The following is an 18,999-nucleotide window of genomic DNA, read 5'->3' as shown; positions in this document are numbered from 1 at the left end:
GACAAGGCTGAATGCTGTGGCTTGTATCATGATATTTTATGGGTACTTTGCCTACAGTTTGAAACACAAGGGTTACCAAAGGGCTGAACTTGGGACTTTTGGTCTCTGAGTTGTTCAGCTGTCTCCGGGAGGGGTGGGGGGAAGGGCGGGTGAAGAAGCTGGTGCCAGCACATCTCGGAAGTGCTTGGCGCCTTGATCTGAGACATGAATGACAGTTTGTGGGAGAACTGCTTCCCCCAGCCTTTCACCTAGATTGACTTCCTCATTGGAGGCTGCACTCAGTGGATTTCTCTGTTCCAGATGCTGCATTTGGGAGTGAGGGGTTGCCCTGTTTTATCATTTTGCCAGCTCTGGTTTTCAGAACTGGCACCAGGAATTGGGACCAACAGGTGGGGTAGCACAGCAGGCTGTATAAGGAAGATAAAGTTTTCCTTCTGCAGGTACAATTAGCATCACAGTTTTACATCTGTAATTGAGTTTTAGGTGCAAATCTGTATAGAGAGTTTCTGTGGGGGACAGGAGTGGAGCCCTGGCCCTGGGAGTGGGAATGCTGGCTGCAGGGGCTCTTACAATTACTTACAATTCTTAACTACCCGATTGCTGGTACAAAAGGGAGGTGGAACCTCAACCCTTTGAAAACTCAGCCCTAAATCTTTACGTTGCTTCCTGTGACATCTCCTGGTGACTTGTAAGGTGAGTAGAAGTCCAGCTTTCGGTAGGATTTGCCTAGACCTGTGTTAAGATGGGAGGCAAGTAGCCACCTCTCTGACTCTGACCTACTGTTAGCGCATGGAATGGGGACACTTGAGTTGGTTTCACAGCATGAAGACAATCATTTATTTGTATTCAGGGTGAGCTCACAGAGATTCCAGCCTAATGAGAGAGAGGAATTAGAAAAGACACTTAAAAAAATTGAAAATGAAAATCAGCCTCCATTACTCTGTTGCACAGGCTTCCCATCTCCCTGTCACCACTGATGGTCCACGGCCAGGGCTGCTCTGCTATAGCTGCCCTAGAAGGCCCTGCTTACTCAGTCTCCCCACCCAGTACACAGATGCTATGGCTTGCATCTAGGTCAAACACCATCAGCCCGAAGCTGCTACTGGATTCATAAAGGTAAAAGGAAAATGCAGTGTGTAGCGGGGTGAATGCCCGCTCCAGCCCTGAAGGGGTTGGAAAAACCCTGCAGAGGGTGGGGGCTGTGTAAAGGGGCAAACCCCGGCTGATTGGGGAAGTGGCTGCAGCTGGGGCCATGCCCCAGCTGAGCAACTCAGCCTTATAAGAAGGCCAGGGTAGCCAGAAGCTGAGGAGTCTCCTTCTGAGTTCAGAGAGAGAGAGAGAGGGAGGGAGGCAGGCAGGCAGGCAGGCAGGCAGGCAGGCAGGTCTGGCTGCAGGGAAGCTCACCTGGGGACCTAGAGTGAGGCAGGGCTGGGGAAAGGCCTTGGGGGCTGGGAAGCCCGAGGCCAGCAACTCCCCAGGCTGCAGGGCCTGGTCCTAGGCCCATATAGGTATTGGGGTTGCAGAGGGGCAACCTGAGGGTGGGTAAAGGCAGCCAGTCCAAACCCCTTGTTGCCTGTGATGATTGGCTGATAGACTGCAGTCTGCCCCAGGGCGCGGGGGCTAGATGGTGACTGGCAGTAGCCATGACTGAGTTGACATTGGGATAGGGGGTGGGGTCTCCCCTGGGTGGGGAGACCCAGAGAGAGAGTGGGGTACTGCCAGGGGGGCAGCGCCCAAGCCAAGGGCACCGGGGTCCGGGAGGGACACAGGGGCCAATGACAGGCGGGACACCTGGCCTGCAGAGGGTGCTCTGGATGCTGAGTGAGCTAATTCCCGAGACGACCAGCAGGAGGCGCCGCAGGGGTGAGTCCGGGCCTGATTACACAGTGCTTTAGGGAAGGCTTCTCTGGAGTATCTCTGCTCCCAGCTGTCCGCTACCTCCCTACACTGGGAAAGTTAGGCATCCTCTGCATAACTCAGACTACTCATGCACAGACAGGGAGCGTCGTGTCTCTTCTGTCAGAAACTCCTCTTTGGGCTCAAAATACCCAGCCAACAGCTAGTTTAACTCTTGTTACATGAGTTCGACCTGTTTGCGCATTGAAGATATGTCACTTTGGAAATCTCACCAGGCAGATATCCCTGTCCTCCTCTTTGGTTCTGGGTGTCTGGTCCTCTTCCCTATTTCCTAGCATACATAGGCTGGCTGCACTGGGGTGCTTAATCATCAAAAGTAATAGGAGCCCAAGCAGTCCTTCAGTTACAGAACTGGCCCCTTCCTCTACTAATATTTGCAGAGCTGCTGTGGTCTATAGGGTAATTCTTTAAAAATAATTAATATTTTTTGAATGAATCTTCCTCATAATTTTAAATTCATGAACAACAGTGTGCTCAGCAGAATCTATCCTCAGGGCAAGTATACTCAGCTCTCTGCCTGTCACACCCAAACATGGCTGGACATGCTGCTCACAGCTGTGCCAATGCAGAGCAAATGTGGGACTAAGAACAAACAGTGGGTGTGGGGTTTGTTCATCTCCAGATCCCATCCCCAGAGGACTTTTGTTCACTACAGCATTTACATTGGAGTGGTTTTCAAGCCAGCTGTAACTATCCACTTCGTGCCTTTGGGCATAAAGGCACCGGGGGCCTTCTTGCATTTTCCCAAACCCAGATACATTAGCTCACTATCCTGCATGTAGGGATTTTTTATTCTCTCTGCCAGTTCACGGGTTTCCCTTTTGCTGCCATTGTATTTCTTCTGGAGTATCTATTTCTCCAGTCGCTCAGGGACTAAAGGGAGAGGGACTCTCTACTCCTTACATTGTCCAGATCAAGGCTAAGGCCTTATCTACACAGATCATGTTTTAATATGGCCTGTGGACATTAAACTTCCTGCATCTGTTATCTGGCAGAATATAATGGAACCAGGCAGGGGTCCAACAGACTCAATAGTATGTCTCAATTTATGCTTGTTGGTTCCATTGGGGACATTGCAGTAGTCTTTGGATTGTCTATACTTGAAAAGTTCATTAGTTTAACTAAATAGATTTTAAATCTGTCCAGTCAAATTGGTACAAACCCTTAATGTAGGTCAGGGGTAGGCAATGTCAGAAGTGGTGTGCCGAGTCTTCATTTATTCACTCTAATTTAAGGTTTTGTGTGCCAGTAATACATTTTAACGTTTTTAGAAGGTCTCTTTCTATAAGTCTATAATATATATCTAAACTATTGTTGTATGTAAAGTAAATAAGGTTTTTAAAATGTTTAAGAAGCTTTATTTAAAATTAAATTAAATTAAAATGCAGAGCCCCCTGGACCGGTAGCCAGGACCCGGCAGTGTGAGTGCCACTGAAAATCAGCTTGCGTGCCACCTTCAGCACGCGTGCCATAGGTTGCCTACCCCTGATGTAGATGGACTTAAACTGCTGTAACCCTTAAGCTTGCATTGGTAAATTGCTGAATTAAGCTAAACTGATAAATGAATATTAAACCAGTTTAGGTAGGTCTACATTAGGAGTTTGCACTGATTTAAACTTAGTCTAGTTAAACTGGTCCAACTCTTTGTATAGACGAGACCCTTTGAGAAATTTGACTAGGTCTTCTTCTCAATATGGCTGTAGACTGATGCTCTGCTCCTGTAGTGGACTTAAACTATGGATGTGGACTTTGTGTTTCCCAGGTGTCTGAGAGGGGAGCCCTTCAGATGGCATCTTTGGCGGTGAATGCATTTGCCTGAAGAAGGATCATAGCCATTTTCCATAGATCTGATGTAGGAGTTTTATCTCCTGCTATAGTTTGTACCTGTGCTCTAAATCAGTGGCTCTCAGCCAGGGTACTTTTACCCCTAGGGGACGCAAAGGTCTTCCAGGGGGCACACCAACTTACCTAGTTTTACAACAGGCTACCTAAAAAGCACTAGCTAAGTCAGGACAAACTAAAATTTCATACAGACGATGACTTGTTTCTATTGCTCTATATACTGAAATGTGAGAACAATATTTATATTCCAATTGATTTACTTTATAATTATATGGTTTGTTTCTATTGCTCTATATACTGAAATGTGAGAACAATATTTATATTCCAATTGATTTACTTTATAATTATATGGTAAAAATGAGAAAGTAAACAATTTTTCAATCTTAGTGCGCTGTGACACTTTTTTGTATTTTTATGTCTGATTTTGTAAGCAAGTAGTTTTTAAGTGAGGGTACCACTTGGGGTACGCAAGACAAATCAGACTCCTGCAAGGGGTATAATAGTTTGGAAAGGTTGAGAGACATTGCTTTAAATGACATTGATCCTGAGCACAACATAGGGCAGCTGTTAGTATCACAATGAAGATTTTATTGTGGTATAATTGTAAAGTCCTTACATTCTTTATAAAGTGAGCTCCTCAAGGCACATCACAAAATCCATCACAGCTGGCACAGATTAGCAGCCCCTTATTGGCAGGTTCGACAAAGGGTGTGGAGATTGGAATACCCCTCTCACACACTTGGGGATGTCCCTGCAGGTCAGGGCTGAGGTTCAGTGGTGATGTGTGTGGTAGGGAAAGCTTGTCCTGCAATGGTATATATTCTGGGGATAAACAGAGGATTCATTCTCCAGGGTCTGCTAAATCTTATAAGTTTCATCACATTCACATAGGGTTTTAAGGAAATAAACATAAATAACAAGGCTGATCGTCTCTTTGTGTGACTGATGGAGCAAGGCCTCAAAGTATAGCTGGATTGGTAGCCCCTGCATTTAAATTCTCTCCTCTTATGCTTCTGTTTTTCTCCATAGGCACCTCCAGTCAGTTTTTAAACAGCAGAGAGAATCTAACAGCCTTGAAGACTTCTGCAGCATCACACACAGCAGTAACCATGCTACAGAGATGAAATGATAGTGAGTCTTGCCAGTGTATCCCATGGGTCCCACACAGCTTGCTGCACAGGATCATGGGAAAAGGGTGGCAAGTGTATTTGAAATGGAGGAGGAAGGGTTTTCACTCTTCCATGGCTTGGAGATCCCCCCCGAGCATGCAGGTAAGGTGATCATTGTGACATCCACACAGTGTGAAGGCGATGTGCTGACTGAATCACATACAAAATGGCTGCTTAGGGTTTGATCCATTACATGCAGGGCACTTGATGGGCTAAGGGAGTAGAAGAAGAGTTGTCAGTTGGTGGGAGAGAGGATGGGGTTCTCCAGGATGTAAATGGTGACAACAGGTGTGCTGTAATGTACTGGCTTTGTGTGTGTGTATGTGCGTGTGATGTTGTCCTCTAGTGGCTGAGCCCACAGGGAATAAAAAAGACAGACTTCTGTCAGTCATGGGAGATCTTTGGATTTAGGAGTGGATGGGAGGGTTCTTGCATGGGGCGGTATGTGCAGGTGGTAGAAGATAAGAACACTTCAGGACCAAGGATTAATTGAGCTAGTGCCATGTGGCCCCCACTTTTGCACTATTTTCCCTCTTGGCTGGTTCTCCAAGGCTTCGCTTCATGGGTGTTGTCTGCTTTAGTCTGAGTTTTCCGTAACACCCTCATTTCAGCCCCTTTTCCTGTGACTCTTGGGCTGCTGAGCCATATTTCAATACCATCTGTATGGGGTTCGAGTGCCACTGAGGTAATGTGGTGCTGAAGTCTTGCTCTTCAAACACCTGTATATAGCGTTGCCCGTTGTTGCCTCGGGGGGCAGGGCAGAAGGTGCAGAGTGGAAGTGAGAGCACCAGAGACAAATTTTGAAAGAATAGATTTTCTGTGCAGTTTGGGATTTGGCTTTAGATTTGGACTTCTCCTTTTTGCAGCTCTTTCATATGCCACTGAAGGTCACTCCCACCTTGTCAGACTTAGAGAGATGAAAGTGCAAAAGGGTATCTAGTCTGAACACATCTAACTCTTGGGGCTGAAAGCAGCAGGGGCTGCCTCTCCCCATTCCCATCCCCCAGAAGCCTGAAAATTGGGATAAAAATGGGAGCAGTGTTGTGCTCAGGTTCGGGCAGCAGTTGACATCTCTAGTAGCTCTGAGTAAGAGAAGGAGTTCTCATCCAGATGGAGAGTGAGAGAGATCTGAGCCTGAAACTGACTCTGATTCCCAGGATGTATCTGTGCCACCATGGGTGGGAGTGGATTTGTGCTAGGGCACTGGCTTTTCTAGGGAACTGGATGTCCTGGCCTATTCACAGCCTCCACTTCTCTTTGTCCATCTCCGTAGAAAATCCACCCCTGAAGCGGAAGAAGGGTCCAGCCCCCAAGATGCTGGGGAATGAAGTGTGCAGTGTATGTGGGGACAAGGCCTCAGGCTTCCACTACAATGTGCTGAGCTGCGAAGGCTGTAAGGGCTTCTTCCGCCGCAGCGTCATCAAGGGTGCCCAGTATGTCTGCAAGAACGGTGGCAAGTGTGAGATGGACATGTACATGCGCCGCAAGTGCCAGGAGTGCCGGCTGCGCAAGTGCCAGGAGGCAGGCATGCGGGAGCAGTGTGAGTGCAGGGGAGGGAGGCATGTTGGAGCAGTGTGGGTGCAAGGGAGGGGGGCATGCAGGAGCAGTGTGGGTTCAGAAGCACTTGTGGGGAATGTAGTCATTGTGGGCTATGCCGGAGCGGTGAGGCTGTTAGTGGAGATATTGATGCTGTGGGTGCATACAGTGGCCATGCTTCCTAGTATCTACGTGGCTGGGAAAAGGAACTGTTTACTCTGAAACAATCTAAAAATAACCTTCAGAGGCACAGCTGCCCACACACCAATGAAGTTCTTGGCAAGCTGACTGCCTTGTGATTTTGAATGTGTGAAGCGTCATTATGCTGTCTGCATAGTCAGCACTATTGCAAGCATTTGCTATGCTTGTAACACACGTTGTATCCACACACAGAACTTGTAACAAGTGCACAAATATTGCCACACCATTGCAACTGCACTTACACATGCCCAGTTTTGGCACTCAATTTTACTTCCTACGCTCAGTTGCTCTTCTCTGTTGCATTGCTAGTGTAGACCAGGAGCTCAGTCCACCTGGTACAGTCCTTCAGTGCTCCTGCCCACCTTTCAGTGACAGCTTAGAGAACTATCTCTGTCACATGTCAAGCCACCTTGTAGGACATGTAGGCCCAAGAGAAACTCAGTTGGTACTCAGCTTGTCTGGTTTCCCCCTTCCCCACACCCCAAAGCCCAGAGCAGTGAAAAAGGATACACCGTGAGCCATAGCACACAGCCATGCCCTAAATCAATGTGTATACTGCACTGGGATTGGTGTAGCCATATGAATTCTGCCTCAACACCATCACTCATACTCCTGAGAGCAGGAGATGGGACTTGATTGGAAAAAACACAGCAAAGCTACCCATTTCCCCACATCTCACTCGCATTCTGCAAGTAAATCCCAGATGGCCTCCTAGTGGTTCAACACCTACTTGTTGCGTTGGGGGAAATAACTGGGCTGCATCTCCTCCCATCATCTGCACTGTTCTGCCAAAACCTGGGCCTATTCCACTCCTGTCTCTGGATCCTTTGTGGAAATACAGATTAAAAACTGATTATAAAGCAAAATCAAAACAAGAAAAAGCAATAATAAAATCCAGCCTTCCTTCTCTCCCCCCCCCCCCCCCCCCCCGTCCCCGTCCCCGAACGCAGAGCCATCCAAATAGGACATTGCTTGTAGTAATGGATTCCAGAATATATTGGACAGTGGCTGATGGGGAAGCTGGTGAGCCCCTGCCATGGCATCTGCATGGATTGTGCAAAGGTGTAGCAAGGCATAGGCCTTACCCTTCATGATGAATGCATGGATCCTTTGGTAGAACAGAACTATAAGAAATAGGCAGTGGAACAAACCAAAACTGGGAACAGGCACAAATGGATGTTTTCTACCATCGCCTACAATCTGTATCACATATGTTAAAATATACTTATTAGCAAACTTAGGGAGTTGATAGGTAAGATCCCATGGAAAGCAAGTCTAAGGGTCAAGAGAGTTGGCAGTTTTTCAAAGAGACATTGTTAAGGGCACAAGAGCAAACTATCCCACTGTGTAGGAAAGATAGGAAGTATGGCAAGAGATCACCTTGGCTTAACCAGGAGATCTTCAGTGATCTGAAACTCAAAAACTAGGCCTAATTACAAAGGATGAATATAAACAAATAACACAAGTGTATAGGGACAAAATTAAAAAGGCCAAGGCACAAAATGAGATTAAACTAGCTAGAGACCTAAAGGGTAATAAGAAAACAGTCTACAAATACATTAGAAGCAACAGAAAGATCAAGAACAGAGTAGACCCATTACTCAATGGAGGGGGAGGGGGGAACGACAATAATAGAAAATGTGGAAATGGCAGACATGCTAAATTATATTTTTGTTTCATTTTTCACCAAAAAGTTTAGTAGTGATTGGACATCTAACATAGTAAATGCCAGTGAAAATGAGGTAAGATCGGAGGCTAAAAGAGGGAAAGAACAAGTTAAAAATTACTTAGACAAGTTAGATGTCTTCAGGTCACAGGGCCTGATGAAATACACCCTAGAATACTCAAGGAACTTACTCAGGAGAGGTCTGAGCCACTAGTGATAATCTTAAAAAAGTTATGGAAGACAGGAGAGATTCCAGAGGACTGGAAATGGGCAAATATATTTGCCCATCTATAAAACGGGAACAAGGACAACCTGGGAAATTATAGACCAGTCAGCATAACTTCAGTATCTGCAAAGATGATGGAGCAAATAATTAAGCAATCAATTTGCAAACATCTAGAAGATAATAAGGTGATAAATAACAATCAGCATGGATTTGTCAAGAATAGATTGTGTCAAACCAACCTAATAGCTTTCTTTGACAGGTTAACAAGCCTTGTGGATGGGGGAAAGCAGTAGATGTGGTATTCCTTGACTTTAGTCAGGCTTTTGATACTGTCTCGCATGACCGTCTCATAAACAAACTAGGGAAATACAACCTAGATGGAGTTAGTATGAGGTGGGTGCAGAACTGTTTGGAAAACTGTTCTTAGAGAGTAGTTAACAATGGTTCACAGTCAAGCTCGAAGGGCATAACAAATGGGGTCCCGCAGGGTCCGGTTCTGTTCAATATCTTCATCAACGATTTAGATAATGGCATAGAGAGTACACTTATAAAGTTTGTGGATGATACCAAGCTGGGAGGGGTTGCAGGTGCTTTGGAGAAGAGGATTAAAATTGAAAATGATCTGGACAAACTGGAGAAATGGTCTGAAGTAAATAGGATGAAATTCAACAAGGACAAATGGAAAGTACTTCACTTAGGAAGAAGTAATCAGTTGCACACATACAAAATAGGAAATGACTGCCTAGGAAGGAGTACTGAGAGTCATAGTGGATCAGAAGCTAAATCTGAGTCAAGAGTAACACTGTTGCAAAAAAAAAAAAAAAAAAAAAAAAAAAGCAAACATAATTCTGGGATGTATCAGAGTGTTGTAAAGAAGAAAAGAAGTAATTCTTCTATTCTACTCCATGCTGATTAGGCCTCAACTGGGGTATTGTGTCCAGTTCTGGGTACCACATTTCAGGAAAGATGTGGATAAATTGGAGAAAGTCCAGAGAAGAGCAACAAAAATGATTAAAAGTCTAGAAAACATAACCTATGAGGGAGGATTGAAAAAATTGAGTTTGTTTAATCTGGCGAAGAGAAGACTGAGAGGGGACACGGTAACGGTTTTCAAGTACATAAAAGCGTACAAGGAGGAGGGAGAAAATTGTTCTTGGTAGGATAGGACAAGAAGCAATGGGCTTAAATTGCAGCAAGGTTGGTTTAGATTGGACATTAGGAAAAAGCTTCCTGTCTGGGTGGTTAAACACTGGAATAAATTGCCTAGGGAAGTTGTGGAATCTCTCATTGTCTAACCTGCTCTTAAAAATCTCCAAACACCTGTCAGGGATGGTCTAGATAATACTTAGTCCTGCCTTGAGTACAGGGGACTGGACTAGATGACCTCTTGAAGTCCCTTCCAGTCCTATGACTTTATGTACATTTGGAAAGTATGACATTTTAGGGTGCAGTCCAGACCAGTGAGGATCTGTGTCACTACTTGCCCTGCAACCTGGGGTGCCTCACAATGCTTTGGTGCTGTAGCTCCCAAACTGGGCTCCTCACAAATAGCATATAGGTCACATTCTGAGTGTCTGTGCATAGCCATAGCCCTAGTCCAGCAGCTCTGACTCCAATAGTGTGTCAGCAAACACCAGCTGCACTCTGGCTTCCAGCAGCCTTTGTTACTACTTGCAGGGTGACCCCAACACATTGCCAGTCACAGATTTCCCCCCAAAAGCGTGTGTTCTGTACTGACCGGACCTCTCCTGGATAGTCCAGATATATTAGGTCCATTGCCCCTGTAAGGGGATCAACATACAACAGTCTGCTACCTTAAATGGAGTTACCCAAACAATTCACTACACTGGATTAGTTTTAATTAAAGAATAAAACAAGTTCATTCAACTACAGAGAGAGAGATTTTAAGTGAGTACAAGTAATGAAGTATTAAAGTAAAAAATGGTTACAAGAAAAATAAAGATAAAACACTTTCTAAACTTAACATGGCATGTTCAAGGTGAAGTCCCTTACCACATGTTTTCAGTATGTTGCTGATCAAACTCTCAGGCCAAGAGCTGGTCCCAAAGTCCATAGGCTGTTTTCTTTGCCTTCTTAGGTAGGAAAGAGAGATGGACTGGGAGAACAGGGCCGCCCAGAGGTGGGGGCAAGTGGGGCAATTTGCTCCGGGCCCCGCAGGGGCCCCTCAAGCCCTGGCCGAGAATCCCTTCCCTGGCTAGGGGTGCCTTTTAAATTTTTACTCACCCGGCGGCGGTCTGGGTCTTCGGCAGCACTTCGTGGCGGGCCCTTCAGTCGCTCCGGGTCTTCGGCAGCGGGTCCTTCAATGCTGCCAAAGACGCGGAGCACGTGAAGGACCTGCGGCCGCGGACTCGGAGCGCCGCCCGGTGAGTACAAGCGCTGCAGCGGGTGGTGCCTTTTTTTATGTCTGCTCCCCCGCTTTGCCCCAGGCCCCCTGAATCCTCTGGGCGGCCCTGTGGGAGAAATAACGGGTGTTTTTGCCTCTCACTTTTATAGTTCAGTTACACTTTGAAATGCATTTTCCTGAGGGTTGCCCATAGTTAATATTCATTCAAATAGTAAAGAAGGCAACATGGTGTCTGAGGGTGAAAGAGGTTGCATGCTGTTTCTTCTCACCTCTGTTTGCTGAAATGCAGATTTTCCTTGTCTCCTGTCTTCCCCCTCTTGCTGTCTGAGGATCCTGTTTACACCTTATATGTAAACTGAGGTAAACACACATTTCTTTGTTTAAGACCTTCTTGACCAATTCTGCCTAATCTGGGCTATGTGAGTTTGAACAAATGCCACCAACGTCATTTGGGGGAAATCATAACTTTACATATAATTTTGCTCCCTACATTTCACCATGAGGATATTGACCAGCAAGTTATTAGTTTTCAAGTGATACCTTACAAGGCATATTTTGTACAAAGTTGCATGTAGGGTGTGAATTCTGGGTGCATTCAGGGGTGCATTCTGGCACAGAAAGGCAGCCGTCATCTTTGCCCTGGTTGTGTCCACTGTGTTTCCCTGTATCTGGCAGTTGAGTCCACTGTGTGCCCCTTGCTTCTGGCATCATTGCTTCCTCTCTCACTGCAGCCTATTCTGTCTCCCCCTTTTAGGTGTTTTGTCTGAAGAACAGATCCGGCTGAAGAAGCTCAAGAAACAGGAGGATGATCAGGCTCGGACAGTGGTTGTGCGCCCAACCCCCCCATCTCCGCCCAACCCCCCCTATAAACTGACACCTGAGCAGTTGGGCATGATAGAAAAGCTTGTGGCAGCTCAGCAGCAGTGTAACCAGCGCTCATTCACGGACAGGCTCAAAGTGACGGTACGGGCTCAAAGGGCAGACTCCAAAATACAGAGGGAAAGGGGAGGCTGGGGTCATGTGCGAAGTGAAGGGGCGCAGCACAGGAGGGCTGTGCTCTAAGTGTAGGGGGCACGACCTGGGGGCCATACACTACGTTTATGGAGGAGTGGCATGGGGCAGGGAACATGTGCTAAGCGTGGGGAAGTGCAGGGGATTGGGGGGGGGGTAAGCGCTAAATGTAGAGGTGTCACAGGGGTGGGGGCCATGCGCTAATTGTATGTGGGGAGTGTCAAGGTAGAGGGTTGGGGGATTGTTTTTCTTTATTCCTTTCTTTCACTGTCCCCTCTCGCCCGTTGTGTCTCTTCTCGCCCAGCCATGGCCTCAGGCTCCAGACCCTCATAACCGTGAGGCACGGCAGCAGCGTTTTGCTCATTTCACTGAGCTTGCAATCATCTCTGTGCAAGAGATTGTGGACTTTGCCAAACAGCTGCCTGGCTTCCTGGAGCTCACCAGGGAAGATCAGATTGCTCTGCTGAAGACATCCACCATAGAGGTGAGAATCCAGCCACATTACCATTGACACCAGTAGAGAAGTATGTTTCTCTGGTGGGTGGATTGGATTTTTTCTCCTTTGGCTTATACTGGGCCAGGTTTGAGCAGTCGCCCTGGGGAGGAGAGATGGAAGGAACCTCAGATATGGAACCACTATTCCAGTGCCATCCTCTCCAAGCATGGGGTACAGTAGGGAATAGGGCAAGAGCACTGGCTGGGGAGAGCTCCCAGCTGCTCCAGGTGCAGCCTATCTCTGCAGAAGGCACTGCTGAGGATGGGGCAGGATTTACTCTGTAATTTAGAGGGCTACAGGATGGTGGTGAGTAGGTGACTTTTCTACATTGATGCTTCAGGACAAGCTGTAGCTTCTGTAACATTTTTGCTGGATTCACAATCCGGCTGTGAGTGTGGCCCCCCGGCTCTGTGTGTTTTAGGTGATGCTGTTGGAGACATCCCGGCGCTACAATCCAGAGACTGAAAGCATCACCTTTCTGAAGGACCTGAGCTATAATCGGGATGACTTTGCCAAAGCAGGTGAGCTGAAGCCCAGCTGGTGCAGCAGATAGGTTTTTCCTTTCCCCCCTCTATCCCATGCTGTCCCGCCCTTTGTAATGCAGGCTTCTGGACCCAGGTACAGGGTTTAGGTGAGGTATAGATGGTTGGGAACAGGAACTTGGCAATGCACTGCTGGGACTTCAGTTCCCACTTAACATGCAGTCGCAGTTCAGTTCAGGTACTAGCCCCAAAGATTGTAGAGGAAACTGGGATGCCGAACTTTAATGATCTCCTAGCCCCTTCCAGCCCCATCTTGGGGAAATGTAGGAGACAGGATCACCTGTCTCCACTGTCCCCTGGGAATAATGAGAGGGGCTTTTTTCTTCAACTCTTTCTAGGTTATATGGCTGCTTTCAGCTGCCTTACCTGGTTTGAGAAGCGGGGTTTAGGGAAGGTATTGTCACTAATGGTCACTGCATAGAGGGCATCTAGATTCAGTGAGCAGAGTTGGAGATTCAGAAACCTAATGTGTGGTGCTGTGACTGCTTGGAAATCCATATTACTTACCTGCCAGTGAACTGTTCACAGCATCCTCTCTGGGGCTTGATTATTCAGGTGCGGGGGGCAGGAGTGAGAGGACGGGACTAGGGAACATAGGGTAATGGTCTGCCTTATTATCTGAAACTGGTGCTAAGTTGTTGGAGTGTGAGGCTGCTATGCTGCACAATGCTTGTGTCTCTCATGGAGACCTCTCTGGGAGACGCAGCTAGCATGGCCTTGGTAGGGCTAGTTTGTTTGAACATTCTGTGTTGTATTGGCTCAGGTTGGGAGCTGTAGGAGAGGTGACACTAGGATGGCTATACAGTGGTGGTGGTGGTGAAGTGAACTTTATGCAGTAGCTCATGGTTCAATTTGAGACATTAGGAGACCCGTGTGAGGTGCAAAGTACTACAGAACTGTCATTGTTACTCTGTGGCTTCAAATACTCTAAAGGCTGGGTATTTCAGAAATGCTGATCATCATTAACTCCAGTTGAAGCCAATAGGAGCGGAGAGCGCTAATCATTTCTGAAAAGTCAGGCTTTCAGCTGTCCATCCCCTGATTTTGTATCTCAGGAGTATCTGCCCTTAACTTGTGCCTGTTGCTGAGGCCTGTATGTGGAAGTTCCCCCCTCAGTATGTCTAAGAATTTCCCTTTATGCTCTTGGGGTGCTCCCGAAGACTGTTGGTTCTGGGGATTTTGATTTGACTCATCCATGAGGGCTTCTGCTAGTTTGCCAATGGCAAACTATAGTGCTTGCAAGATTTACTGAGAGTCTATGTAAACAGGTCATCATCAGCATCCTGTCAGAGATGGATTTTATGATGTTTTCTATAATCCTATCCATGTACATGATGACCAGACTAAAAAAGTTAGCAGGTCCTGCTCCTGAAGGCCTTACTATCCAAGGGTTCTGAATAAGATGGTCCTTAAACTTACCCCCTAAGGGCAATATTGTGGACTTCTGTTCTTGCCCTTCTTTTGTAGCTTCCTCATTGCCCTTCGTCCTCTTCCTCCGCTGGCGATTGCTGCCCCCTATTCAGTCCTGTTTCCCAAGTGGCTCATTGGGAAACCCTTGGCTATAACTAGGAGTAATGGAATGAAATTAGGAAAACTTTCCTGACATTCAGACTACTTTTTCCCTATCAGAAGATGTATTGCTCAATGGAATCATCTCCTATGGGCTATAATGGGAGTCCTATTGCTTGAATATCGATAGTGGCAAATCTCTCCCCCACCAACCACCTTCCAACACACCACTTTATTTGCATATGGCCAGAAGATTATGCCCAATCCTGTAGGACTCAGTTCTGGAGACAGTGGTCCATGGGGCTTAACTACTGCAATCCTTTATATCTATGAACAAAGACACGCTCTGAAAAAATCTCTAGCTAATTCAGAGTGTAGCAGTGATTCTGCTCAGTATTACAGGTTGCCAGGAACAGATCACCCCGGAATGCACTCTCTGCACTGGCACCCCACTAAAACTGAGTTCTGATGTTCTGATTTTCAAAGCCCTATGTGCACAGTTGATTGATTGATTTAAATCAATTTTGATTATGATTTATATCAGCAAGCAGGAAACCTTGATTTAAATAATATATTTTAATCACGTTTTGCATTTGTACTTTTTAGTTATCCCAAAGAAATTTAGTGTAAAGGCAACTAAATATAGCCTTTACACTAAATTTGGTGCTTCTCCTTGCTAACCCAAGGGATACACTGTAAACCAGGCGTTCTCAATCTTTTTCTTTCTGAGCCTCCTCCCCAACCCCCCACATGCTATAAAAACTCCTCGGCCCACCTGTGCCACAACAACTAGTTTTCTGCATATAAAAGCCAGGGTTTGCCATTAAGGGGTAGCAAGCAGGGCAATTGCCCAGGGCCCCATACCCCAGTTGCTCAGGCTTATGCTTCAGCTCCAGGTGGGGGGCTCAGGGCCCCAGGCTTCAGCCCCATGCAGTGGGGCTTCAGCTTTCTGCCCTGGGCCCCAGCGAGTCTAACTCTGGTCCTGCTTGGCGGGCCCCAGACCACTGGTTGAGAACTACTGCTATAAGCTATATAAATGTATATTATATGAAGTTACATTTATTCATATTCTTAATTTTTACATTTTTTATTATTTTAAAAAATGATGCAAGATGCATTTCTTATTTACTAGGTGATTATTAATTTTTTACTTGTGATTTGTGTCAAGCTCTATTTGGATGGAAATTCAAATTCAATTACAAATACACAATTTTATTTTTTTTAAATTTAGTTTATTAAATTTAATGACCGTAAGTATGCTGGAAATAAGGAAAAGTATCAAAGTTTATCAAAACACATTTTGCTTTTAAAAACTAATTAAACAAAGGAAGAATTATCTGTAGTTAGTGAATTGAAATAATTACTGGTCACCAAGTCCTTCAAGACTTTAGAACTAGTAGATTTCATCCTCTCACACCTAGTTTTTATTCATAGATTGGAAGAGGAAAACAAACTTTCCTACTTTTTCAACTGCCCATTGATTTCTTAAATTTTCAATTTTAACTGGTCATTGAACAGAATAAATTGAAGTGAAGAAAATATTCGCTCTGTATTTGCAGAAGAAGTTACTGCTGTCAAAAGCTGGTTTAGCATTCAACAAACTCTGGTTCTGGGTTCTTACCATCAAGTCAGTAGTTTGACTTTCTTTAAAACTTGGTAGCAAATATGAACTGCTTTGTTTTTAATTTAAAGGATTTTTGTAGATAATACATTTATGCCTTCCCATAGGTTGTCAATTTCACATTTTAATTTTAAATTACAGATTTATTTTTTTAAATGAACCTGTATTTAATTTAAATTAGAATCTGATTTTGATAGATTAAAAAATGATCTCCCCCCCCAATCTTGTTGAAATGGGATTAGCCCTAGTTACCTGAGAGATTCTCTCTGTCCTTCCCTGACCACAACCTTCCCACACCAGATATGTTCAACTGGAATAAAAACCTTGTCAAATAGCATGAAACTTGTGCTTGTGGAAGACTAACCTTCATCTGAGCTGGACTGAAACAGTGGAACTCACTGCCAAATGCAGTTAGAATGACCACTATTTTTGCATTTGGTGCTAAATGCAAAAAAACAACAACCCCCAAACCCTCATCACTTTGCTCTAGCCTGCCTGCAGTGGTACCCCTATTTATACCAACATGATCACGTTTGTATAGAACTAGAATGGAATTCTAGTATTCTAGGTGAGGGTGTACCATTGATTTATAAAAAAGCTATTATAATAATTTCAGCATTACTTTCTATTCCATTCCTTATGCATCCAAACATTTGTTTATTTTTGGCTGTTGCACACTGAGCAGAAATCTTCATTGACCTGTTCACAGTGAATCCAGCAGTGTGTATAAGTAGTTCAGATAATTCTTTCCAACTTGGACTTGTCAACAATGCATGTCATCTGCCATTGGGTGTTTGTCTAGCTTTGTTAGGACCTATTTATTCCTATTCTTTGTTTTCTGTATCTTAGCCAGTTTGAGCCATGACATAAAAACTTTGCCTTTCGCCGCATGTGTTAATTTCCGTTATAACGTCTTGTGAGGGACTTTGACAAAGGCTGATTTGAAAGAGGAAGTCAATTATATCAGTTGGCACTCTCTTTAGCTATTATTTTGAAGACACACTCGAACTCTAGTTCATACCTCTTGGAGTTATTTTTTCAGGCTGAAAATTCAGATGGATATGAGCTGCATTCAGTGCATGTTATCAAGCTTTCGCTTGAGACCATGAGGGCTTGAAACTTTTTAAATGAAAGCTGAAATTCTGATCTTGTAATGTAACTCCACAAGCTGGGGACTACGCCACTGTAATAAAACGGCCTTTGGACACTACTGAGAGTATCAATTCAGGACAAATTGTTTAGAGCAGGGCAGTTACAGCCCAAGGCTGGGGGTCCTTTGCACACCAAACCAGCCAAACAGAGAGGACTTCGGTTTTACTCCCCGGGCTAACCAGAAGTCATACAAGCAATTCCCTTAGACACTCCAGTTTCCCAGTATCACCACCAGCACTGCTCCTTATGGGGATGAATGGTTATGAAAACCAATACGCCAGTAAAAGAAAAAAGGTTCTCCCGATCCCAAAGGACCAAGCCCCTGACCCTGGTCAATATACAAGTCAAATCTTACCCACAAATCACACTGTTGCCAATCCTTTAGAATCTAAAATCAAAAGGTTTATTCATAAAAAGAAAGAAATATAGATGAGAGTTAAAATTGGTTAAATGGAATCAAATACATACAACAATTGCAAAGTTCTTAGTTCAGGCTTGATGGGATTACTGCTGATTTAAATAAATCAAGTTTCTGGAGTACAAACATCCCAGCTTGGATGGGTTGTTCAGTTGTTTGTTCAGAGCTTCAGTTTCAAGCACAGTTCCTCCAGAGGTCAGAAGCAGGATTGAAGATAAGATGGAGGGGATGCAGCTGCCTTTTATAGTCTCTTGCCATGCGGCCTGTGCTTCCTTTGTTTCAAACACAAGCTGCCCAGCACATGGCTTGAAAGCCTCAGAGTTCTCTCCATAGGCATGTCCCTGCATGCCTTGCTGAATCATAAGGTATATCTGCCTTCTCTCAATGGGTCAGTTGTATAGCTGATGGTCCTTAATGGGCCATCAAGCAGGCTAGGCAGTGCTGATGCCAAACTCTCTGGGGTGTCACCCAGAAGCGTAGCACAAGTTTGAAATACAGGCAGTATAGAGCCAATACTTATAACTTTAAATACAAAAATGATACATGCATACAGATAGCATAATCATAACCAGCAAATTATAACCTTTTCATAGACACCTTACTTGACCTCCTTTTTACAAGATTTGGTGCCACTACAGGACCTTGGTTGCAACAATGATCTCTATCGTCACAGTTCATGTCAATAACGTCATATCTAGGCCTAGTGCATTAATCCCACTCTGCCATCTAGGTTGTTGATGTTTTGTTCTAGTACCTACTTTTTTGACACCTCAGTTTTTGAGTGTGCCTCATTTTTATTACTTGGAAAGAGTAGATCCAAGGGTTCCTTCCTTGGTGAAGACTAATGTGGAGAAATCTAGTTTTTCTGCAGTATCTTAGGCACTGCAGTTGTTCCCATCATTCCCTGATGGTCCAGCAGATATATTAGTCCTCATTTCCATCATACTTATGGTAGTTTGTTCCTTTTTATTGGCTTTATTTGGGTTGGATTTCCATTCCCGGAGGCTGAGTGGCTGGAATAACCTCTTGAACTTGGCCACTTGAGTGGCCGCTTAGTCTAAGGATTTTAATTTCTTCATTTTTGCTTTAGGGCCTGTTTGACTTACTTGGTTCAAGTTTCTATTTTTTAAATCTCACTTTCTAATAGTGAGTGGCACCATAGTAATTGTTTGGTAAATTCTTCAGCCTCCCCTGGCAATGTTGAACTTAATCATATTATGGTTACTAACTCTAGTGTGGATGGAATTATTTAACAACTCCAGTTATTCCTTTTGGGAGTGATGGGAAATTACTCATCAACCCTGATCCCATTCCCTTGTGGAGTCCTG

At 44.9% G+C, this 18,999-nt stretch overlaps 1 protein-coding gene across 1 annotated transcript in view; it reads left to right on the top strand.

The window, feature by feature from the left end:
- The window catches only part of NR1H3 (nuclear receptor subfamily 1 group H member 3), a 47,137-nt gene that overhangs the window by 17,196 nt on the left and 10,942 nt on the right, over positions 1 to 18,999 (top strand). The window contains exons 3-7 of the mRNA XM_065402687.1: positions 4,789 to 5,030; positions 6,202 to 6,468; positions 11,677 to 11,885; positions 12,238 to 12,417; positions 12,851 to 12,950. Of these exons, the coding sequence (XP_065258759.1) occupies positions 4,913 to 5,030; positions 6,202 to 6,468; positions 11,677 to 11,885; positions 12,238 to 12,417; positions 12,851 to 12,950 (874 nt within the window). The 5' untranslated portion in view covers positions 4,789 to 4,912. The remainder of the gene's footprint in view (positions 1 to 4,788; positions 5,031 to 6,201; positions 6,469 to 11,676; positions 11,886 to 12,237; positions 12,418 to 12,850; positions 12,951 to 18,999) is intronic.

This window comes from Emys orbicularis, chromosome 4 (assembly GCF_028017835.1).
Source record: "Emys orbicularis isolate rEmyOrb1 chromosome 4, rEmyOrb1.hap1, whole genome shotgun sequence".
NCBI classification, from domain to species: domain Eukaryota; kingdom Metazoa; phylum Chordata; order Testudines; family Emydidae; genus Emys; species Emys orbicularis.
This window is presented reverse-complemented; position numbering and strand designations above follow the sequence as displayed.